A 26,126-nucleotide genomic window follows, 5' to 3' on the forward strand; every position below is an offset into this window, starting at 1 on the left:
ATAGTGAGGTAGGGAAATAATTCATCGATACAGGAACACCAAGGAATCAGTCACACATACTACTGTATTAATCATGGAGGGTCTGAAGAGGGATGTAGGAGAGTACATTCAAAGTTCTGAGAGCTGTCAGAAGAACAAGACTATGCAGAATAAACTGAAGATGCCCTTAGTGCTGACCAAAATAAGTAATCAGGTATTCGCTCGTTGTGGTATCAACAAAGTCAGACTGCAACAGGTAACAGATACATCCCAATGTTTCTGAATGCCCACACGAAATTTATTGTAGCAGAGCTTATAGCGCAACAGGATGTGGACACAAACTACAGAGAATAATTTGCAATTATAGAATACCATCAGTATTATTGAGTGCCCAAGAAACAAACACTCTAAGTGACATCGTAAAGAAGATTCAGTCTTTTGTGTACTGTCCACAAACGAATGGAACAATCGAAAGAACACAATGAACAACAACGGAATATCTACCATATTTTACGGGCTATAAATCATACTTTTTTCTTTTAAAATTTGCCCCCAAAATTCAGGTAAATCTTACACTCTAAATTAATGTAAAAATATCCAGCACTTGATTTAAAATTCCTGCCAGCCTTATTAAAAACGGCCATATATTCGATGCTTTGGAAAACCTCTCTGTATCTGGTTACATTGGATTGAACTGGCAGCAGCAGTGCACTGATAAAACAAACATGAATTGCAAGGATTCATAAGCTTGCTAACACTATCCCCCTCCTGTCTCGACATCACAAACCCAGAATACTGTCTAGCCTATGATATGTCATTGCAGTCTATGGTGCCACTGAACTTGAATTGAAAGTGATGTGTGTTATCGGTAACAGTACAATATTTTTATTGGTAACTAGTTTTGTTATGGAAAAAATAAAAGGTATTCATATGATGCAATCTATACATTGAAAGTAATAGCATATGCAGAACAACATGGAAACAGAGCAGCTGAATGGAATTTGGCCCCCACTAACAGGGGAAAAAAACCACATTCGCGATTGGCGGGCTAATGAAGAAGAAACGAAAAAATTGAGGGAAACTAAATGTGCAAACAGAGGACTGGATGTGAAATGGCCAAAACTAAATGATGACATATTGAAATGGATTCAAGAACACTATCAAAATGACAATGAAAATAATTCAAATACACTCTCATAAGCCAGCACTACAGTGGAACTTCACAGACATTAAGGGTGGAGTTGGTTGGTGCTACAGGTTTATGAAGTGTCGTGTATTCAGCATGCAGATCAAAAGTCTCAGGAAATGCCACAAGAGTAGGAAGAGAAAATATTATCTTTGCATCACTTTATTATCCAACATCAAAAGAAAACCAGTGTGGAACTAAGCCAAATAGCAAATATGTATGAAACTCCTGCAACATTTGATGTGCCGAATAACAGAACTGTTGCCATGGTAGATACTGAAACTGCAAAAACAGGTAGACATGAAAAAATGCACTAAACTGTTGGCCTTTCATGTTGTGCTGGCAATACTAAACCTAATCCAACGATAATTTCCAAGTGCAAAACAATGCCAAAACCTTCTGATATACTGATAGGTGGTGGTGTTCACTTACATGACAGAGGTTGGATGCACACGGCTGATATAGATCAGTTTAGCAGTCATTTGAAAAATTCTGTGAAAGAAAACAGACAGGGAAATACAGAGCTTGCTTTATTCTGGGAAGACTTACACTTCTCAATTGTAACCACTTAATGTCTCAATAAATAAACCATGTAGTGTATAACAGTATGAGTGAGGAATGAAACAAATGTATGATGAGTGAAACCCACTGAAGGGAGCTTTAAAATAACCGACAAGTATTTCAATGGATAAAAAAATTGTGGTGTATACTGAGAGAAAAAGAATGAGGATGATGATTTTGGTTCAGTTTTATAACTCAAGATTTTTTTTTTTAGTTCTGGCATTGGAGTCTAATAATAAAAATTAATGTGGTTCTTGTAGTCCATAAAGTATGGTGGGCTATTTTGTGGGCACGAAAACTGGGAAGAATGGTGTGATGTTATATTAAAAAAAAATTACAAAATGCACCATCTTCACTCCAATTTGAGTTATTTTTCGGAAGAATATGCAACATACATGGTATTCTACAGTGTGATCTGGCCAAAATACAATACCACTATGATGATTACGTAATGGAAATAAAAGAAGAGATGCATCAGATGGCAAGCTGTGTTAATAAGGAAAAGAATAAGGAATATTATCAGGCTCAATATCAAAAGGAATTCATTGCTGGAGACAAGGTATTATTACATGATTATTAAAGTGTAAGGAGACGGTGGCCAAAGAAATTAACAAGCCCATTGTGAGGAAATTTTCATGTCATAAGGACTTGTGACCCAAATGTAGCACTCCAATTTGTTCATAACAGTACACGCAAACAGGTTAAAGAAATCCATTTACATTTAGACATATGAGGTTGCAGTAAAATCTAGTTCACTTGTTCTGAAATATTAAGGGAGAGGGGAGAGACTGAATTCTTTTTTGAAACTGATTAAAAATAAGATTTACTTACAGGAATCCTAAAAGTGAGAGACATTGTGATCAGTTTTCGGACAAAGGCCAACCCCAGGTCACTTTGCCTCTATTAGCCATGCTCTGGCAGCAGTAGCAAGCAGGTAGGACAATAGAGTATGAATGAATTAGAAAGTAAGTCAGAATTACACAAGAGTAACAGAGACTGAGAGATCCAGTAACTGAAGTGTCTAATAATGTAATATGCTTTATTTTCTCAAAAAAAGTTACAATATACAGACTTTATGTGCACAAAAATATAAATCATATGACACTGTCATGGCACAGAAATTACACTCCTGAGGCTGCCACTAAACTTGCCATGTTGTTACAGTTCAGTATCTCAATCCAGTAGCCATCAGGATCCTTAATAAAAGCAATTCCTTTCATTTTTCCTGAAAAAACAAAGGATATCATGGATCACAATAACTGTAAAAGGCATAATATCTGAAATGTAGGAAATTTACAGATTCCTAAAAGAAGTCTTGTTATCAAGGACACATGAAAATTATAAACACTTAAGTGAGGCCCAACTGGTTAGAGCTTCTTGGAACCACACTTCCTGAGTATCAGGGATAACATGACAGACTAAACGCGAATTTGTTTCAAAAAATAATCTACTTTGCACTAAGTGAGGGCAAAAGATTATTTGCCCGCCCCCCCCCCCCCCCCCCCAAAATTTCCTTTTTTTAGTCACTAATAACAACAACTCCCTTGAAACTTCGTGACAGATTAAAACTGTGTGATGGTCTGAGGTTTGTCCAGGAGGCAAGTGTTCTACTGACTAAGTGTCCAGGAGAAAAAACAAATGGAAGTCCTCTTTGAAATGGAAAAACATTCGGTATTGTGACACATTTATCATGTCCTTTTATGTGGGTTATATACTCATTTGTCAATATATTTGAGTATGTTTATTCTTAATGTCGTTTACATACACTGTGCTTGTACTTTTATGGCAATTATGAGCTTTGTAACAGGTGCCTGATAATGTGCTATGTATTAACAAAGAAAATTTTTAACAACAAACAAAAGCAGTGGAAGAAGCAGTATTAGCATAATGGTTTCATGCTATCTGTGGTGACTTCGTCCAACTTAAGCTCCTTTCTATGAAATGTAAGGGGAAAATAAATATTCAACTGTGAATTTGAATCATATCACATATGAAAAACATTCCGAGCACATGCACAAAAATATTGCACTTAACTGATGAAAGCTTAATATCAGTCTGTCCCTTACAGACATATATGACTAGATTGGCAAACACGTAGCTTTTACTGAAGCCTGGCATGATGAGGGTGTCAGGAAGTTTGTGTGTGGTACTAACATGATTTTCTGAAGTGGCATGGCGTTGTAAGCTATACGAAGTGGTTTAAAGAATTTCTTCAGTTGAGCAAATATTTACATACTAGTTGAGTTTAATACATTCATTGTAGAATCGTTATGAGAAAGCATTAAGTTACATATACACACGTTTACAGCAGACTGCAGTTTTCATAAGGGCACTTAAATAAATAGACATACTTGTTATCCATGATTAATAGCAGAGTTCTGTTTATAAGAGCACTTTCATAACGAGCATACTATTGGAGGGGGGTGAAGTCGAAGTTGATCAAAACTGGTTAAATGCACATGATTAACCTATGTCAGTTAATCGTTAAACTCCCAAAAGTTTATTTAACCTATTTAAATACTACTGGTATTTGGGATACAACAAACTGGGATGTAATTATTTAGGCTTGCATACAGTGCAAAAGCAAAAATGTGTAGGATGTTTCTAGTTATGCTTGCACTGACACGTCCTTTCCTTGCATCCACCACCTGCTGTACGAAAAATTACAGCTAAACACAACACATGTAATGACCATTACGTTAAAGGCAATATAGTTTTATCAATCTATTCCCATTTCTTATGAGTGTTTTACCAGTAAATAAACAGCTGTTTGCACATTCTTTGCACTCGCTGCCATATTGCTATTCTAAACTGCTAACTTCAGTGACACCAATGATACTGTATATGATGTAATGTATGTCTGTGGTTCGTTGTACCCTAAGCCACCATGTTGCACAAATCTCCAAAATATGGACTGCTTAATGTCAAAAGAGGTGTATTTGTTGAACTAAACATGCAATAAATTTAACTCAAATTTCATGGAAATAACAAAGAAGTACACTCATGCTCATAAATTAAAGATAATGCTGATACATGGTGAAACAATGCTCTGGTGGGTGGTTTGCGGGTTTAAATCACCTCGGGGTGTGACGATTCGGTGCATTTGACTGGCGGTCGTCACATGGTTGTGCTGGCAGGTGTGTTGGTGCATGTCAGAGTACTGTGCAGAGCGAATAAGTGTGCAGACATATTCAGATGTGCTAATAGTAACTGAAAATGGCTCAAAGAATACATATTTAGGACATTATGAGGGGTAGAATACTAGGACTACTGGAGGCTGGTCAAATACAGCAGGTCGTAGAATGGGCCCTCTGTGTGCCACAAAGTGTGGTCTCAAGATTATGGCAACACTTCCAGCAGACAGGAAACGTGTCCGGGCACTACAGTACAGGATGCCCACAGTGTACAACACCACAAGAAGACCGATATCTCACCATCAGTGCCCGCAGACAGCCACAGAGTACTGCAGGTAGCCTTGCTCGGGACCTTACCGCAGCCACTGGAACAGTTGTCTCAAGACACACAGTCTACGGACATCTACATCTACATCCATACTCCACAAGCCACCTGATGGTGTGTGGCGGAGGGTACCTTGAGTACCTCTATCGGTTCTCCCTTCTATTCCAGTCTCGTATTGTTCGTGGAAAGAAGGATTGTCGGTATGTCTCTGTGTGGGCTCTAATCTCTCTGATTTTATCCTCATTGTCTCTTCGCGAGATATACGTAGGAGGGAGCAATATACTGCTTGACTCTTTGGTGAAGGTATGTTCTCGAAACTTTGTCAAAAGCCCGTACCGAGCTACTGAGCGTCTCTCCTGCAGAGTCTTCCACTGGAGTTTATCTATCATCTCTGTAACGCTTTTGTGATTACTAAATGATCCTGTAATGAAGCGCCCTGCTCTCCGTTGGATCTTCTCTATCTCTTCTATCAACCCTATCTGGTACGGATCCCACACTGCTGAGCAGTATTCAAACAGTGGGCGAACAAGCGTACTGTAACCTACTTCCTTTGTTTTCGGATTGCATTTCCTTAGGATTCTTCCAATGAATCTCAGTCTGGCATCTGCTTTACGGACGATCAACATTATACGATCATTCCATTTTAAATCACTCCTAATGCGTACTCCCAGATAATTTATGGTATTAACTGCTTCCAGTTGCTGACCTGCTATTTTGTAGCTAAATGATAAAGGATCTATCTTTCTGTGTATTCTCAGCACATTACACTTGTTTACATTGAGATTCAATTGCCATTCCCTGCACCGTGCGTCAATTCGCTGCAGATCCTCCTGCATTTCAGTACAATTTTCCATTGTTACAACCTCTCGATACACCACAGCATCATCTGCAAAAAGCCTCAGTGAACTTCCGATGTCATCCACCAGGTCATTTATGTATATTGTGAATAGCAACGGTCCTATGACACTCCCCTGCGGCACACCTGAAATCACTCTTACTTCGGAAGACTTCTCTCCATTGAGAATGACATGCTGCGTCCTGTTATCTAGGAACTCCTCAATCCAATCACGCAATTGGTCTGATAGTCCACATGCTCTTACTTTGTTCATTAAACGACTGTGGGGAACTGTATCGAACACCTTGCGGAAGTCAAGAAACACGGCATCTACCTGGGAACCCGTGTCTATGGTCCTCTGAGTCTCGTGGACGAATAGCGCGAGCTGGGTTTCACATGACCGTCTTTTTCGAAACCCATGCTGATTCCTACAGAGTAGATTTCTAGTCTCCAGAAAAGTCATTATACTCGAACACAATACGTGCTCCAAAATTCTACAACTGATCGACGTTAGAGATATAGATCTATAGTTCTGCACATCTGTTCGACGTCCCTTCTTGAAAACGGGGATGACCTGTGCCCTTTTCCAATCCTTTGGAATGCTACGCTCTTCTAGAGACCTACGGTACACCGCTGCAAGAAGGGGGGCAAGTTCCTTCGCGTACTCTGTGTAAAATTGAACTGGTATCCCATCAGGTCCAGAGGCCTTTCCTCTTTTGAGCGATTTTAATTGTTTCTCTATCCCTCTGTCGTCTATTTCGATATCTACCGTTTTGTCATCTGTGCGACAATCTAGAGAAGGAACTACAGTGCAATCTCCCTCTGTGAAACAACTTTGGAAAAAGACATTTAGTATTTCGGCCTTTAGTCTGTCATCCTCTGTTTCAGTACAATTTTGGTCACAGAGTGTCTGGACATTTTGTTTTGATCCACCTACCGCTTTGACATAAGACCAAAATTTCTTAGGATTTTCTGCCAAGTCAGTACATAGAACTTTACTTTCGAATTCATTGAACGCCTCTCGCATAGCCCTCCTCACACTACATTTTGCTTCGCGTAATTTTTGTTTGTCTGCAAGGCTTTGGCTATGTTTATGTTTGCTGTGAAGTTCCCTTTGCTTCCGCAGCAGTTTTCTAACTCGGTTGTTGTACCACGGTGGCTCTTTTCCATCTCTTACGATCTTGCTTGGCACATACTCATCTAACGCATAATGTACGACGGTTTTGAACTTTGTCCTCAACACTATTTGTACTTGAGACAAAACTTTTGTGTTGAGCCAACAGGTACTCTGAAATCTGCTTTTTGTCACTTTTTCTAAACAGAAAAATCTTCCTACCCTTTTTAATATTCCTATTTACGGCTGAAATCATTGATGTCGTAACCGCTTTATGATCGCTGATTCCCTGTTCTGCGTTAACTGTTTCAAATAGTTCGGGTCTGTTTGTCACCAGAAGGTCTAATATGTTATCGCCACGAGTCGGTTCTCTGTTTAACTGCTCAAGGTAGTTTTCAGATAAAGCACTTACAAAAATTTCACTGGATTCTTTGTCCCTGCCACCCGTTATGAACGTCTGAGTCTCCCAGTCTATATCCGGCAAATTAAAATCTCCACCCAGAACTATAACATGGTGGGGAAATCTACTCGAAATATTTTCCAAATTATCCTTCAGGTGCTCAGCCACAACAGCTGCTGAGCCAGGGGGCCTATAGAGACATCCAATTACCATGTCTGAGCCTGCTTTAACCGTGACCTTCACCCAAATCATTTCACATTTCGGATCTCCGTCAATTTCCTTCAATACTATTGCACTTCTTATCGCTATAAACACGCCTCCCCCTTCACTGTCCAGCCTGTCTCTGCGGTATACATTCCAATCTGAGTTTAGGATTTCATTACTGTATACGTCTGGTTTCAGCCAACTTTCTGTCCATAGTACTATATGGGCGTTGTGACCGTTTATTAATGAGAGCAGTTCTGGGACCTTTCTGTAGACGCTCCTGCAGTTTACTATTAGCACATTAATGTTGTTATTCCCTGTTGCACCTTGCCGCGTCTCAGGGCCTAGGGAGGGGATTCTCTAACCTAAAAAACCCCCATGTGCACTCCACACGTACTCCGCTACCCTTGTAGCCGCTTCCGGCGTGTAGTGCACGCCTGACCTATTCAGGGGGACCCTACATTTCTCCACCCGATAGCGGAGGTCGAGAAATTTGCACCCCAGATCTCCGCAGAATCGTCTGAGCCTCTGGTTTAAGCCTTCCACTCGGCTCCAAACCAGAGGACCGCGATCGGTTCTGGGAACGATACTACAAATAGTTAGCTCTGATTCTACCCCGCGAGGCTTTCTGCCTTCACCAATTCTGCCAACCGCCTGTACGAACTGAGGATGACCTCTGAACCCAGACGGCAGGAGTCATTGGTGCCGACATGAGCAACAATTTGCAGTCGGGTGCACCCAGTGCTCTCTATCGCCGCCGGTAGGGCCTCCTCCACATCTCGGATGAGACCCCCCGGCAAGCAGACAGAGTGAACACTGGCCTTCTCCCCCGACCTTCCCGCTATTTCCCTAAGAGGCTCCATCACCCGCCTAACGTTGGAGCTCCCAATAACTAATAAACCCCTCCCCCCGTGTGCCTGCTCGGACCTTGCTGAAGGAGCAGCCACTTGTCCACCCACAGGCAGAGCGGGCGATGCCACACGGCCAGCCTCCACATTGACCCTCTGCCTCGTGCGCCGCGAACGCCGCTGAACCCACTACCCCCTTGGGGAGAGGGTGGCCCAACCGCGCCCAGTACCCGGGAAAATGTCTCGACAGCAGGGACAGTGGGTGAAGCATGTAACACCTGGGGTGTACCTTGCGACGCACCAGACTCCCCACTGCCGCTACACTCTGAGGCAGCAGCCTGAAAACGGCTGACCGCGGCCATCAACACGCTCAGCTGTTGGCGAACAGTGGCCAGCTCCTCCTGCGTCCATACACAGCAGTCACACATCCTATCCATCCTAAGGAATCAATTTACTGAAGAGAGTTAATCAACCTTTAACTAGACGGCTAATTCACTAAAGGCGGCTGTTTATTCACTAAACTGTGGTTGCTAGCCACTTCTTGTAGAAAACAATGAAAATAGCACTACCTGTCTCTGGACTGTATTGAAAACAAACACCAGCACTACTGGCACTATGGTTGACTAAAGGGACTCTCTCTCTCTGACTGTATTCAAAACAAACACGAAATCTATGGAACACTATTAATAGCACCCGACAATTAAAGCTTCCTAAAAGCAAATACACACGGAAGAAGAAGTGACAAGTAAGAAAAATACAGTTAATACTTAAATTAAGGTAGCTCGCTACACAGCTGACGTGAAGCAGACGGCAGTTACGACGACACTGACTACTGAACAGACACTGTTTATTCGCCCGGAGACCTGCAAGGTGCATCCCACTGACCCCTGGTCACAGGAGAGCCCATAAAACCTGGGGTCAAAAACACAGGACATGGTCAGTGGAACAGAGGTCCCAGATTATGTTCACAGTTAAGTCCAGGTATAGGTGAATGGAGTGGCCTGCCTGTTTTTCAGACCTAAATCCCATCGAACATGTCTGGTATGCTCTCGGTTGACATACCGCTACATGTCTTCTCACTCCTAGGACACTTCAGGAGCTCCGACAGGCACTGGTGCAAGCATAGGGGGCTATACCCCAGCAGCTGCTTGACCACCTGATCCAGAGTATGCCAACCCATTGTGCGGCCTGTGTACATGTGCAATCCCGTATTGATGTCGAGGTACATGCGCAGGATACATTGGTGTTTTGTTGCACATGTGTTTCGGGAGGGTTTTACTGTGGACTTACAGATCTGTGTTGGGTGGGTTTCTTATAGGCCTATGCTATTAGCGCCAGTCTTGTGTAGTGCCACAATTAGTGCAATTATCCTTAGTTTATGAGTATAGATGGTGCAACCCAAGAAGTCTCCAGACTAGAGCAATAACCAATTCCAAATCAAAAGTTTGAGTTTTTTTTATTTACTCAAAATAGGTCTCTGTTTTTTTGCAAAGCACTGCTCAGAATAAGTTTTAAGGTACTTTGTATGTTGCTCACAACACTCTGCATTTTCTCAATTGAGTCAAATTTTAAAACTTCAGACTTACAATGGTTTTGGGAAGTCTGGAGGTCACAGACAAACTTTGTAGGTAAGGTGTGTAAGAGAAACTGGGTTCTCATCAACACACAACATTATAACAGGCATTCTTAATGTGACAATACGTGGACCCATAGGATCAATTTGGAAGCTGAAAATCTTAGAGGTGCTAATACACAGAAAGCAAATGTTACACAGTATCCCAGATAGGCCTAGTTTTGCCTTCCTGGAGAAATTGTGTGAAAAACAGGCATTGATTCAATGAGAGCTCCTCGTTATTAGAAATGAATCTCTACTCAGATGAACTGGTAAATGCTCTACAAGGAATCATTTGATCTCTACCTTTACCTGCACAAACTTTTTTGATATAATTGTCAACAGTGAACAGCAATATTTCATAAAAAGACACCAGCAGACCATTCTACATATAAAAACCACTGTGAAGCTGAAGCCATCAAACAAATGAAAACTGCTTCCATAATTTTGTGGAATTTTAAGGGATTCCAGGATCACATGGATGAACTACATCTCATTGTAAAAAAAGGACAAGAAAGTCAACAGTAAATCCACAGAAAGGATTATCCCTGGTATGAGAAAAATCAAATCAAAAAATACGAGAAAGGAGGAACAGTTACTTTTTATAGATAAATTAAACAGTCATGTGACTTTTGATGCAATGAACATACGAAGTGTTTCCTATAAAAAATTCTGGGTCTCTAGTGTATCAAAATGAAGTAAACTGTAACATTTCATACCCCAATTATTTTTTTGAATGTACTGCACTGGGAATATCTGCTCATAGAATGCATGTCATGCCTCTGAAGAAAACTTTCTATTTTTTGATTTGCTGTCTAAAAGTGGAAAATTTAGTAATTAAATTGTTAAAATTACAAACAGAAAGGCAGGTCAATACTCACCTTTCTAAGACACACTAAAGGCAGAAAACTATAAATAATACCCGATCTCGAGGGAGAGGTAGGGAGGGGGGAGGGGGCAAGTTGCACATTCTTAAGGTTATTACTAGCCAACTTTTCTGCCCTCTTGTAGTTTTTACAATTCTTCTCAAATGAATTTTCTACATTATACTTTTAAATAACTTTCTTGTTTTGTCTCTATGCATTAACTGCAATAAAAAGATGTCACTAGGAGACACAGTGATCTTGGATTACGATTTTCTCCATATTGCACGGGGCAGATCTCACATTTTATTGATACAACAGGTTTGACAACATTAGCCATATTGCTCTGCATTTTGGAATGGCCTAGTTTAGTTTTGTTGAAATCAGCCATATCAATAAAATTAAATTTACTGTAATACTTGCACCTGTTGCATTACAACTGCCTAACAATCAATCTCTCTTCTGTACAGCATTATTTTTCTACTGATCGTTCGTTGTTACAGAAAAATAATTTTCTCTGCATTTTGGAAACATATGTTTTCTTAGTATGAAGATTTTTTTTCCTTCTTTGGCTACTATCATTGTTCATTCAACAATCTTATCCCTGCTTTTGTAGTCCTGTAGGCTTTGTTCAGTGATTTGTACGCATTTATGTTGCTGTAATATTTTTTCTATTATCACCTGTAATTGATCCACATCCTCCGTGTGATAACTGTTTTGTCTATTAGTACAGACTTTTATTTTGACCCTTTTTCTCCTTCTGTATTAATACCTAAACCAGTGTAGGAGGTCATTGCCTCTTATTATTACTAATCTCAACATGTTTCTACAGTCCTTCCAAAAGCATGTTTTTGCTGTAGAAAAACTACAGATGTACCAACTTTTTCTGCAGTTCTGGTTCCCCTTAGGACTATTTCAAAAGCCTCACAACAAAAGTTCCCAGTTACGGCTGCAATTCATCTTCACATTCTATAATTCTAAAATGATCAATCCTTAGACCATACCCTTTTTATCCTTGACCTATATATTGACTCTTATCAACCACCATTCCCAGCAGTTCCTGCCTCAATTTAAAATCGCTACCTTTCAAGGATGAGTAACCTGTGCCCCCCCCCCCCTCCCCCCTCCTTACCAACCAACTCCTCTTTCCTCCTGAAGAAAAAACATATAGCTCTGGTATTGAGAATGATCATTTTCCATATTTAGTATGTCTACCAACAACAGTGGATGTGGCAACTCCCGAAAGTAAGTGCTAGCCAACCTTTGTCACTTTTCCATTGTCTATACCATGGTAATGCCCTATGACTGTCATAATTCAAGACCTGATTACAAAGAATTACAAGGGTGTTTAACTGTGTTGTCAATAGCAAGCACTACTACCCCATCTGGAATGTTTTCTCCACAGATATGAAACACACATTGTACGACATACTAGAGATGGGTCGTTCACGAACTAACAGGTCCAAAGGAACGGTTCATAAAGATGAAAGGAATGAGCGATGAATGAATTCTAAGGAACGGTCTTTGACATTTCACTTCGGTCGTGGCTTTCTACTTTTAGTTTCCGGAAATGGGAAACGGTCGGTCTCGTTCCCGCAACTGCATGTCGGCCAGTCTCGTTCCAGCCTCAGTACCGTTCCTGTCAGTCTCGGTCACGGCTTTCTAATTACAGTTCCCCTGAACGGGAAATGGTCGGTCTCGTTCCCGCACAGTAAGTCAGCCGGCCTCGTTCCAACCTCGGTTCCATTCCCTTGGCCGGACTCATCCTTTGTGTGATCATTTGTCACAGTTCCACTGCCGACTGCTCATAGTTCAGTATAGAGTTGTTCATTTCATTCGTTGCGCGTGTCCATTCTAGACCCGTTTCAAATCCTTTTTGAATTCTGAACACCTGGTTCTTTTCGTATTCTATTCAGCATCCATGACTGGTAATTAAAATGTATTTTGTAATTACATAAAATTACGTGGTATGTAATACATAAATCTTTGCAGGTAACACAGTGACATATCAGCCTGTTTCACTATTTTGATAAACAGCAGAAGAAATACTTTTTAAAAAGCAAGAGTTTTTTGTTATTACACATCCATAGGAAGTCCGCGTGGCACACACGAGTGGCCATTTTCTGTCTTTTTTTGATCCAAGGTAAAAGAGCATGTTCATTGTTGTGGCAGGCAGATGGACTTACAACTAAATGATGTCCGCATCCCGTAATCAAGTTTCTGGTGTCACATTTTGTAAAGTGAACATCATAACTTCTACAATATTCCACTGGTACAGGGTGGCGCATGAAAAATCAGCCCCAAGTACTAGACTGCTCATTGTTGCCTACCAATCGTCATCTATTGTTTCAAAGTTGTCTGCATTAGCTTATTTGTTATTTCTTCACTGCCTAATTATTACATGTTTATCTATTCTACTCGTAGCGGTCAACAAATCCTGCGTAATTGGCGAGCAGTCTGCACTCGGGGTCTGTTTTTCGTGCGCCACCTTACATTATTTCACTGCGAACAGCCACATAACGTTACAGTTGGCTAAACGAGAGGTTTTGCAGAATCACAACAAAAATTATAAGTGTGTGAGAATTCTGTTGTGAAATAAAGCTCTATATTCCAGGGCGGAGGCAAGTGCCCCCTCTTGGCGCCTTCCATCTTCAGTCAGCTATACTACTAATTTTCAATTTTTCATAAGAACCGTATACCAAGCACAAATGAATGGTGAACGAGTAAAAATGAACAGTTCCCAAAAACGAGCGATCACTAGTGAACTAGTTCTCAAGGATAAACGAGTTTGCCCATCTCTACAACACACACATTTGCATTGGCATGTACATTTTTTTCTCTGAATTCAATTACACAGGTAATTTGGTTAATCAAATTAATGAATTAATCTGTACTGAACCAAGGGATACCAATGTTTCCTTACATTAAACCTCTCACCAAATAAAACTGATCACCCTCTGTATGTTTGTTGGCACATACTGTGTGTGTGTGTTTGTTCTTGCACACAAGAGACTCATACTTGTCTTTCTAGAACCTTGAACAATGAGAATTGAGTTACTGATAGTGCACTTGCAACAAAATTCACAAGGGAATCATGACAATCAAATAATTAAGAAAGTTGAAAAGCTAATTTTTCAGCAAATATTTCGAAGCTGCCATTGTTGTATAGAAAGATTAGGTTTAAAACACTCACTAACTAAATAAATTATTTTACAGATCCACAATTTTTAAAAATATTTAGAAGCCTAATATTTAATTAAAAATAAGAATAAAGAACCCCACACACATTTTGCAGTTTCACTTACAGTGATTTCTTTGTTTCACAAGTACACTACAGACCCACAAAAAGAACTACCACAGAAGCAACACCTGTCATTGGATGATGCTGCTTGGCAGACTAAGCCAGGAGAGGTCCTACAACCTGGTATTATAGGTACGTGATGGGCAGCAGGACGATTCCAGTTACTTTTGTTTTGCTCCTTGTATAATTTATGTCAAAATACACATGTAATATCATCATCTCTCGAACATGTTCAGCTAGTTTCTGCTGCTATTTACATCACATATTCACTGTTGTCAGCAAAGTAATGAGATTTTGCCACCTCTCAACCTGTATCTGGTGCCTACTGTAAATACTGTAGCATATCTGTGTTCTGTTAATGCGAAATCACACTTTTCAGTGTTCAAGTATAAAGATATTTTAGCTTGAAACATTCATCATTGCACTGATAAAAGAATGCAGAACAGCGATAAGTGTGTCAATGCAATATTTTGCACAAGAGAAAAACATTCTAGTTTTGAAAAAAAAATTGGAATACTTTTACTGTCAGCAGATGTGGCAAATATTCTCCCTGTTAGTCTCCAGTTTTTCCTTTATTTTACTTTAAATTTCAAATCTTTTTCACTGCAGGGCATCATGGTACTCAAAACATTAAACAAATGATTAACAGTTTGCTCTGTAAATGCAGCAAAACCATCCGATAATGAAATCCTTCAAAACCAGTAATGGTAATAAACAAAAATTTTTTTTGAAAATATGGCAAAAATTTAGTGGCTGGTAGTTCCTTAAAAACCTATAAAGAAACTTGAGCAATAGTTTTATTATACGTACCATCATTTGGTTTCTTAACAAACTCAACTCCCAGCTTCTCAAATCTCTCACAAGCTTTGTCCACATCTGGTACCATCACACCAATATGACCTGCAGTAACATACAAAAGACACATTATTTGGAACTCCACGATACTTTTTTTTTTTTTAATTTTAAAGATCCTCAAACTTATAATTTTTTATTACTATTCACTTGCCTAAACATAATATTCTACATTTTTGGTATTTCCTGAAAAGCAATGCCCTTTTTTTAATGCATTTGCTGTTCACACCATGAGTTTTATGAACAGGGTGGAGAAAAATTGTGTCACGAAATTTTAACCTGGGTATATGATGCTAGTGGTAACCAAAATTACTAATGTTGTGTAGATCGACAACGCACCATTTTTAAACTATGGGAACTTGGCGCCAATCGTTCCAATTGGCCTTGGGATTACCCTGCTGCCGTTGGTTGGTTGACGGGCAGCGTTATGGTTTTCGGTTCACACATACAAACGTCCCTCACCCTATCACTGCCCCAACGTGATACGCACACACGTCGAATAGATCTTGGTGTTTGTCTCCACCTCACGTCAGAGGCATTCACGCGTAATCTTCACTTCGGAGCACACACACGGCACCTGCAATTTAGGCATATAGTAAGCATGGTGGAGCAGTATTTGTTTGAAGAGCAACAAGATATGGTTTTTGTTTATGGACTGGCCAGTGGTAATGCGCATAAAGCTCAGCAGTTGTATGAGAAATGGTACCCAGCAAGACGCCACCTACACCTGCACACTTTTACAGCAATTCACTGGTGACTTGACAAAACAGGCTTGTTAGCAGGATATCAAGTGATGCTGGAAGACCTCGAACCCGATGGGGTGCTGCATTTGAAATGACTGTTCTTGAGCGCTTCGAGGAAGCAACTACGACAAGTACTCTAACAGTTGGGCATGACATGGGGGTCACTCATCGATTAGTCCAGAAGGTTTTGAGGAATGATGACCAGCATGCATTTAGTTTCCACCCTGTCCAAGATCTAAATCCTGTGGTGCACAGGCTAGAGTTTTGCCGGTGGTTTCTGCGATGTGTTGCACGAGATCCCGACTTCCCAGCCATTGTGTTGTTTACCGACAAGTGCACTTTCCATCGGGATGGCCTTTGCAACACTCAAAACATTCACTATTGGGCAAGGGGAAATCCTCACATCACGTATGTCCACGGATACCAGGAACGATTTTCACTCAACATTTATGCAGGCACTGTGGGTGACCATCTGATTGGGCCTGTCCGTCTACCTCCTTGACTAATGGGGGAAAATTACCTTCACTTTTTGCAAGAAACTCTACCCGGTCAACTGGAAGATGTTCCCCTGGACATATGACTATGCATGTCATTGCAACATGAGAGGGTGTCCGCACATAACAGTTGTGCTGTGCTGGGATATTTACATGAACTCTTTGACATCCGGGTAATTGGCAGAGGTGATCGTAGGACGTGGCCCCGCGATTATCAGATCTCACGCCACCGGACTTTCCTGTGGGGATTCTTTCAAGGTTCTAGTTCACCCACCGAGACATGAACTGGCTAGAAACAGAGGAATTAATGGATCACATTCAACATGCCGCCAATCACATCAGGGCAATGCCAGCAATCTTTGAAAGAGTTTGCAAGGTTGTGTCGCATCAGAGGTTACTGCTTTAAGTGAACATGTCCTTGCTACAAAAAAGGCCTTTTCCAGGGCCGACACAATTTGTAAAAGACTTTCTTTATGCAAGCTAACCACTACTGACAGGTTTGTTCCGCGTACGTCTTATCATGAAACTACAATGGATGGGTGGGGATCCTGGCAGATATGTCCCCAGGACCCAGAGTAGGCCTCCTTTGATACATCGCGATCCCTGGCAGGCAGAGCATTCACAGTCATGTGTTGTCCAGAGCATCCAGCAACAGGGCAATCCTGCTGCCAATCGGAGCATATGGTGCCAAGTTCCTGTAATTTAAAAATTGTGCGTTGTTGACCTACACAACATTAGTAATTTTGGTTCCTACTGGCAACAGCTATCCAAGGTTGAAGTTTCATGACACAATTTTTCTCCACCCTGTATATTCATTTAATGCACACTATTTGGACTGCACTGTTTTACAAATAGCTTACAGCATTGTTTTCAGTACATGTCCATGTCCAACAAAACTATTCACAAATATAGTGTAACTTTTCTGTTATTTCTGTTCTCTTTTCCTATGAAGGTCAACCCGCTTATAGGATAAGGACTCATCACAGATATTACTGATGGTGAGCAGACCCACAATTAGAAAAAAAATTAATCATCTGGTATGTCTTGACCCATCTCTTTGTTTGTCATCCAGCCTCCTTTTTTGCTTTTAATTTAACAGTCTTCTAAATCCTGGCTTCTTTAATTTGTGTTACAATTTTCTGCATTTCTTCCCATGTGACAAGAAAGTGAAAAGTTGTCATCCTGGCACAGAAGTGGCATTGACATCAATGACTTATGATTTCATTATGATGGTACCAGTTGCGCAATAACTCAAACATTGACTTGGCCTGTGGAAGTTTTTTAAAACAGTCTAGCTGAATGTGTCTTTTTTATTACAGTTTATTGCCAATGGGTATTCATAGAAGTTGGAGACAGTTTATGAGACATTTGCCCTTTCATTTTCAACAATTAAGTGATGGGTGACATAATCCTAATGTGCCACACTTCTCTTTAAGATAATATAAATGAAGTTCCAAAACTACAAATAGACAAGCAAACATTGAGAAAATGATTAACAAGGTATTTAATGATCAGCAATTAACGGTGTATAAAACAGCTGATGCTACACCAGAGAAAGTATACAGTACATTTTACACAAAAAATTAATGACGAGAAAGCTTGGTGTGTAGCGATCCCATATGTGGAAAAATCCAACTGATATTTGGCACTGCTCTGTCTCTGTGACTATAAGAAAAGAAAAGTTAATCAAAGCATCAGGGGTAGCCAATGGCCCTGGACAGAGAGAGGGGGAAGTCACAGCTATGACCAGAAAAGATTCTGCTTACTAATTACCCTGAAAAATATGAAACAATATCTGGCAAATACTACACAACGTTCTGGACTAACTGGATTAAGGCAATTAAGGGGTATGTATTGAAAAAGATAAAAGGAAGGTCAGAGATTTCCTCAGAACAATGCACATGCCTGCAGAGGTGCTTTGGCAGAACAATAACTAAAGTACAGAGCAATCATCATTAAAGCTCCAGTTTCAAAATGCAGTAAAAAAGGAACCACTGCTCACAATTACACCAAATTTGAAAGGAATATTATTGAAGGAGGACAAAATAATGTTTAAAAAATTGAAAATTTTCCCACTAGGTAGACGTAGTAAGTGTAATAATGTAAATGGGTTCGGCTACAAACGATAGATGAGTCGCAATATGGTGTGGGTTGCACATTAAACCAACTGTGCCGTGTAAAGTGCATAACCACAAAAGTTTGGCATTCAACAGCTGCAGTAGTGTTTGTGAATTGTGTAACTCGGCCAGGACTTGGGTAGCAACCCACTCTTTTACCTATTTGGACATGGCCCATCCACCACAACAAGGTAGTACCACATTTGATGGGAAAAATCAGTTTTTAATTGTCCTGAAACCAAAAACCGCATAAAAAGCAACAATGACACCAGTTTCTAATAGTTCTGAGGCAAAACGACTGCAAAAAAGTTACAATAAAATCGGTTTTTCATTGTGGTCTGTCACAAGACATGTTTGATATTCTATCCATCATTTTCTGCCACAAGTTGATATTGAGAAACAGGATGTGCTAAAACAAACCGTAGTGTTTCAATGGTCATGTTTAAATGCATTGCATAATGTGCACTTTCAATTCAGCTATGTTTGTAAGTGGGGCACTGAACACAGCAACTTTCAGATAATTCCACAGCCAGAAGTCACACAGATTAAGATCAAAGTAAGGAACAGGACAAATTGCTATTCGCCTTAAAAGATTACCTGTTGAGTTGCAACAGGCACAACAAATAGATTGTTACGTGTGTAGGTTTTCTTTGCTGAGGAAGGCTTAGGCCAATAGCTGCATGTGTAACATTCTTTCTGCTTGCAACCCAATGGGTCATCTTTAGGGTTAGTAGCAATCTGTCCTATTCCTTATATTATTGCTATTCCAACCTGCAGTTTCGATTCAAAGATTAGAATCAGAAGGTCTGGGTGGTTAGGAGCGCCATCTTGGATAAAAATGCTCCTATGCACACATCCACACTTTTGAAGGGTTGAAATGAAAGAGTCTCATAGTATTTACATAACACGACCCATATCCTTGAAAAAATATGTCCCTATGATAAACGACGATGTCAACCCATACCACACAGTTACTTTTGTAGAATGAAGCAGTCCCGGTTGATGGGCTAGTGGATTTTCCATTTGCATATTTTGCAATTTTGAGTACTGACATGTCCTCGGCAATGGAAATGGGCTTCATCTCTTCATAGAATGTTCCATGGCACTCATTGTCCACTTCCATGCGAGCAAGAAATTCTGGAGCTAATGTTTGCCTTACTGGCAATCAAAATGAAGCAACTCCTGAACTTGGATAATGTTGTACGGATAGCAATACAGGATGTTTCGTAGAGTTTTATGTGCACTGCACTCATAGATATGTCCCATGTTTGGTCAATTCCCTGTGCACAACATGTTTGCACACCATTGCTTCAATGCTGTGCTCAAATCTAGTAATGTCCGTTCAACTTCAAAAGAAAATGTGTTTTATAATTTCATGATCATTTTCTCCAGACCCTTGGCAGAAATCGGACCAATGAGTTGTTTCATACCCTCGAGTATATGGAACTTTTGCAGGCTTAATGGCACACAGTCACTGTCCTTGTAAAAGAGCTTTACCAGTGGTGCATGATCCTGCATTGAGACAGTCTTGCCGAGTGTCTTAGGCGCAAACTGAGGAATGGCAATGCACTGCATGTCATATCACCGTGTACTTCAGATACTGCCACGGGAAAGTCAGAAGTTTTACTACTGTGTCATCGCTCTCACTTCAGAAATCCTTCAGCCTATAGCTATAACCAAGTTTTGCATTAAAACTCTACCTTCTCTTGCTCATTTAATCAACATCAAAGCTGTTTTTATTTACATTTATAAGGAAGCAGTAACTGAGAAGAGTGTTCTGTGATCATATATCTCATAATGAATCAATAATTCAGGGAAAATGAGACAGAAATTAAGTGAACTACTTTTTAAATACAAAACCATAGTGCACAGTCACCTAAATGTAAAAATACTCTGCATAATGATAACTGGAGCCACTGTAGTCTTAAGAAAGTTTTCAGATAATTGACACCAAGCTCATCATGCATCAACTCAACGTTTGTTTTTCAAATAAAAGAACTTAATAACAGTTTTTTAGAGCAAACATGGACTTAATAATGTTTAAAACAAAAGGGTACTTCCCTCTCCCTCTACCCCACCACAATCAGCCCCCCCCCCACAAAGAAACAAAGTGTTGGCACTGTTAGTCCAGTCAGCATCATGTAGGGGCAGAGGTGCATGTGTGTGTGTTTCTGTGTGTATTGCACTGTAGCTCATCAAAGGATAACTCCGAAAGTATTCTTTCTTTCGTGTGCGCCTATCGACAGCTCAATGCTATTGCTTTTCAGTGAGTACTCTCCTTTAATCTGAAAGAATTTACATTTGTACAAGAACTTTCCTGCATCAAATATCACTAATATTGACTTCTTAATTATTACGAATCAGTAAAATATTCCCACCTTGTTAGAACAGCATCTCCATGCAATAACTGTATGACTAAAATCAAATAGTAACAAGAAAACACAAATGCATGTATGATGGTAAATGAAATTCAAACAACATGCAACAGGACAGGCATAAATGATTGGCACAAAGTAGCACATAAAGAATTTGAATGAAACGTGATATCGGCAAGGGAGCTTTAAGTATCTTTGAAGCCAAGAAGAAGAAGAAGAAGAAGACGAACTGATTTTGTGCTCCGAAGTAAATTTTTAATATAAAGTATACAAAAATTATTGTATCTCAAATGGTTAATAGTTAAGCATATTTCAGTAGTGAATTCAAACATTTTTCTGTTATTAACCTTTCATTTCAATGCTTTTAATTTTTCAATGATGACTTGTGCAACTAAGTTCAACAAAATGTAGTTTGAAAACTACAGTTTTTTGAGGTTTGGCTGCATGAAGCATAACACAGGGGCAGTGGATGACTACATGGGTAACATTTCACAACTGCCCTCAAATTGACTAGTAAGACCACCTCTAACAGCCTAGCACTGAACCACGGCAGCCTTCATCTCTTCAGTTTGTTTCATTATTGGGCAGTATAACCCACTGGTCCACATAATTCACAGCTCTACGATTGCATTTCCCATGAAACGAATGATGATGGAAAAAGAGAGAGAGAGAGAGAGAGAGAGAGAGAGAGAGAGAGGATATATACTGACTGCTGAAGTCACATTACTTCTCATCCACTTCGAAATGTTTAATCTCCAGGTCAGCAGAAGTGCAGCTATCTGTGCTAGAATTCTGTAATGAATGCCACTCCTGCACTCAGACTGCAGGAGGGAGCAGATGCCCCCTGTAGCTACGCAAGTGCAACGTGCCAAGCTAGACTTGGTGCTGAACTTCCCACTGCTATAGAAAAATCCTTGTGATGCCTATTCTATCCAACTTCAGCCTCACATGTAACACATCCATCAACACAAAGGAGGCATGTAGTATCCTGATTGAGATTTCAAAATTATTCCAACAATTGTAGAAAACAATTTCCTGTGTCAACACAATGCATGATAGCATAAAAAATGTCACGTATCATGTTTCAGAAGTGTTCACTCAACAATGATAGCATGAAAGCTACACAGTGGAGACAAAAGAATATATAGTCTGTTGAACAATGTAAGTTGTATGGTCATCAGTAGTATACCCAAAAAGTAAAACTCTGTAAGTTGTGGCAAGCAGCTGCAATAAATACGTCCACCAAATCTTGTTAAAAACTTAACTGCACTGTTTCCATGATTAGAAGTTACAACTATTGTTTGTAATGTAGCAACCAGTTATGATCTCTGAATGGCACACATCCTAACTGACAAAAATACCTACTTGAGATGAATAGTGTGTGAAAAATGAGTGCCTCAGGGCAGTCAAATGAGAAACACTCTCAGCCTTCATCAAGTTCTTATGGTACTGCTTGGCTCAACTGTATTTTAAATGATGTGCACATGCTCTCTGCATCACTGCGAACTTCAGCATCAAGTGTTGCTGGCAAAAACTATTTCCCGAAGTCTCTGCACCCATCCAGTTAAGTACAACACACTGGTTACAAAAGAATTACATAAGACTTAGTCTGCAAATAAAATCATAAAACCAACACACCAAATTGTTCTGATGTGCTGACCTACGACAAGCTGCTCACAAAAAGGTTAAGATGCAGCACATGAGATCTTTATACGGCTGCAATTCTAGTACAGATTAAGCAGTGACAGAACACTGGCGGAGAGGACAGAATGTTTCCTTCATAAGGGACATGTAACTTCCAAAGAACACATCCGAAACCAGTAAAGCTTGGCATAAGTATTATTACCATGACCGTAGTGTTCACCCATCCAGTGTGGATAAATTCAAGAATACCTTCAGAATTTCAAAGAGAGCATTGCAGTCAACATTGTCAAAAACTTTCTCTAAAGTCTACAAATGCTATAAATGTAAGTTTACCTTTCCTTAACCTATCTTCTGAGCTAAGTCACGGGTCACTGTTATCTCATCTGTTCCTACACTTCTCCGGAATTCAACTTGATCTTCCCCTAACCCGGCTTCTACCAGTTTTTCCAGTCTTATGTGAAGAATTTGTGCTATTAAACTGATGGTTCGGTAATATTTACACCTGTAAATATTGTAATTATTACATTCTTCTTGAAGTCAGGGAGCATTTTGCCTCTCTCATGCATATTGCACACCATGTGGAACAGTTTTGCGATTGCTGGCTCTCTCAAGGCTATCAGTAGTTCTGACAGAATGTTGTCTACTCCTGGGGTCTTGTTTCGAATTAGGTCAGCTGCATCACATTCTTCTCATGGTACTGTAACTCTCATTCAATCTTATCTACATCCTCTTCCAGTTCTATAGTACTGCCTTTCAAGTTCATCTCCCTTGTATAGACCTTCTATATACCTCATTCCGTCTTTCAGCCTTCCCTTCTTTGCCAGGATAGGCTTACCACTCGAGCTTCTAATATTCATACAACTGCTTCTCTTTTCCCCAAAGGTCTCTTTACTTTTCCTATCTTTTCCCTAATTATATACACTTCTATATCCTTAAATTTGTCTTCTAACCATTGCTGCATAGCCATTTTGCATTTCCTGTTGATCTCATTTTTAAAATTTTTGTATTAGCTTTCACCTGTTTCATCTGCTGCATTCTTATATTTTCTCCTTTCATCAATTAAATTCAGTATCTCCTATGTTATCCAAGAATTTCTACTAGGCCTCATCTTTTTACCTATTTCATCCTATTCTGTTTTCACTATCTCATCTCTCAATGCTATCCATTCATCTTCTAATGTATTCCTTTCCCCTGTCCTAGTCACTCATTGCCTCCCTATATAACATAACTCTAAATTGCAAATTATATGGAAAATATTAGATTGTGATATTCAGAGGAGTGCATCAATTTACACACACACACACACACACACACACACACACACACACACACACACACACACACACACTATACTGTGTAGAAGGCTAGACTAAAAGTACCAATGCTAGCAGCTTAGAGGGAGCCAGCCGATCGGCTGATTTGCTGGCTAGGAATGCAGGGGGGCAGGTATAAGGGCTGACATGAATGTAGCGGCTGGGCGGAAGTGGAATACACTGAGGCAATGGGGGGATGTAAATTGGGAGGGGCTAACAGGATGGAGGAAGAGGAAACTGCTGGGTGGAAGATGCTGGGACAGTGGGTCAGATGAGACTGAGGCCTGGACAATTATGGGAGCAGAACATGTGTTGTAAGGGTAATTCCCATCTGTGTAATTCAGAGAATTTGGTGGCAGAGGGAAGTATCCAGATGACTTGTGAAGTGCAAGCTGCCACTGAAATTAAGCATGTTGTGCTCAGGTGCACACTGGGTGGTCAGCTTTGTTCTTGACAACAGTTTGGTAGTGGCCATTCCTCCTTGTTGACAGCTGGTATGTAATCATACCAACAAAAAAAGCTGTCCAGTGTTTGCAGCAGAGTTGGTGTATGACATGGTTGCTTTCACAAGTGGTCCGGCCTCTGGTGGGATCTGATAAGCCTGTGACAGGACTGAAGAGGAACTGCTGGGTGGGCGGGTGGATTGGGCAGGCTTTGCACCTCGGTCTGCCATGGATCATATCCCTGCGGCAAGGAGTTGGGAGTGGCCTAGAAATGGACTAGGATGTTTTGTAGGTTGGGTGGTTGACAGAACACAACTTTAGGAGGGATGGAAAGGATCTTGGGTAGGATATGCCACATTTCAGGGCAGGGTGAGAGATAATCAAAGATATACTGAAGGATATAGTTCAGTTAAACTCCAGGGTGATATTGGATGATGAGGGAGGTGCTCCTTTGTAGCTGATTCTGAGGGGTGGTGGGAGGCGTGTGAAGATTGCATGGAAAAATTTGTCTGTGAACTTGTTTTGGGGGGGAGGGGGGGGGGTACTGCCTGTCTGTGAAAGTCTTAGTGAGGCATTCAGTGTATTGGGCAAAGCAGTTCTCATCACTGCAGGTAAGTTGTCCACTGGTGGTTAGGCTGTATGGGAGGAATTTTTTGGGGTGGAAGGGATGGCAGCTGTTGACATACAGGCACTGTTGCTGGTTATTAGTTTAAATGTGGACAGAGGAGTGGATGGAGCCATCAGAGAAGTGGAGGTGGTCAACATGCAGAAAGGTGGCACACTGGGTAGAGAAGATGAAGCAGGTGAGAGAAAAGATGTTAAGGTTGTGAACGAACATGGATAGGATGCCTTGCCTCAGAGTCCATACTATGAAGATATCATCAGTGAGCCTGAATCAGACTAGGGGTTGGGAGTTTTGGGAGGCTAGGAAGGATTCATCTGGATGGCCCAGAAAATAGGCTGGCATAGATGGGTGCCATATGGGTGCCCATGGTTGTGCCACAGATTTGTTTGTAAACCTTTCCTTCAAAGGAAAAGTATTTTGGGGTCAGTGCGTCAACTATTAATGGCCTGCTAGAATTTCAAGTAATTGTTTGAAAAGATTTATAGTCCATTCAAATATATGAAAAGGAACGCTCTCTTACTGTAGCCATGCTTACTCTGTGTAACAGTGGTAGCTACTTGATCACACATCTTTACACATGCAGACACTAAGACACCAAACAAAAATGTCTATACAGATAATCTGCTGATGTGTAGCACTGTGATGTTTGTTAATTAACTGCTGAGTGTTGAGAAATACATAATTCTTCCAGATCCTTTTTCATGTATTATGGATTGGCAATCAATCCCATCTGTACCTTCCACTGGAATGATGCTATGGTGACATTCCTATGCTCATTTACATTTCCTTAGTTATGTGATATTTATTTGATGAACATGTGCTGACTCTGTGCAAGTACAGTTTTGCATGCACATCACATGTATTAAAAACGAGCATCTACTGCTCTCGTTGTGCAACTATTGTCTTGGAAGTTATGCTAAGGATATAATGTTCATAGACTACCTTAATTCTATCAGTAAATGATGTCTCTTGCTGAGACTCATAAATTTAGTCAAAATTGTGGGTGATCAGTTACAGAAAGTGGTGCTTATTCATGTTAAATGTGTGTATTGCAGCGTATCATCATAAATTCTGTGTAACAGTAACGTGGAATCCGTCTCCATAACCAAGGTCGGTAACACACAATTGTACAGGCGGTATTTGACGTGCTGGTAAGCC

The 26,126-nt window shown here is 40.4% G+C and overlaps 1 protein-coding gene across 7 annotated transcripts in view; it reads right to left on the minus strand.

Moving 5' to 3' along the window:
* Positions 1-2,748: 2,748 nt before the first annotated feature.
* Positions 2,749-26,126, minus strand: part of LOC126162221 (lactoylglutathione lyase) — a 125,315-nt gene continuing 101,937 nt past the window's right edge. For all 7 annotated transcript variants that reach the window (XM_049918573.1, XM_049918569.1, XM_049918575.1 and 4 more), the window contains 2 exons: positions 15,173-15,262; positions 2,749-2,951 (listed from right to left, as the gene is read on the minus strand). In XM_049918573.1, coding sequence (XP_049774530.1) covers positions 2,848-2,951; positions 15,173-15,262 — 194 coding nt within the window. In that variant the 3' untranslated portion in view covers positions 2,749-2,847. The remainder of the gene's footprint in view (positions 2,952-15,172; positions 15,263-26,126) is intronic.

This window comes from Schistocerca cancellata, chromosome 2 (genome assembly GCF_023864275.1).
Source record: "Schistocerca cancellata isolate TAMUIC-IGC-003103 chromosome 2, iqSchCanc2.1, whole genome shotgun sequence".
NCBI lineage: Eukaryota > Metazoa > Arthropoda > Insecta > Orthoptera > Acrididae > Schistocerca > Schistocerca cancellata.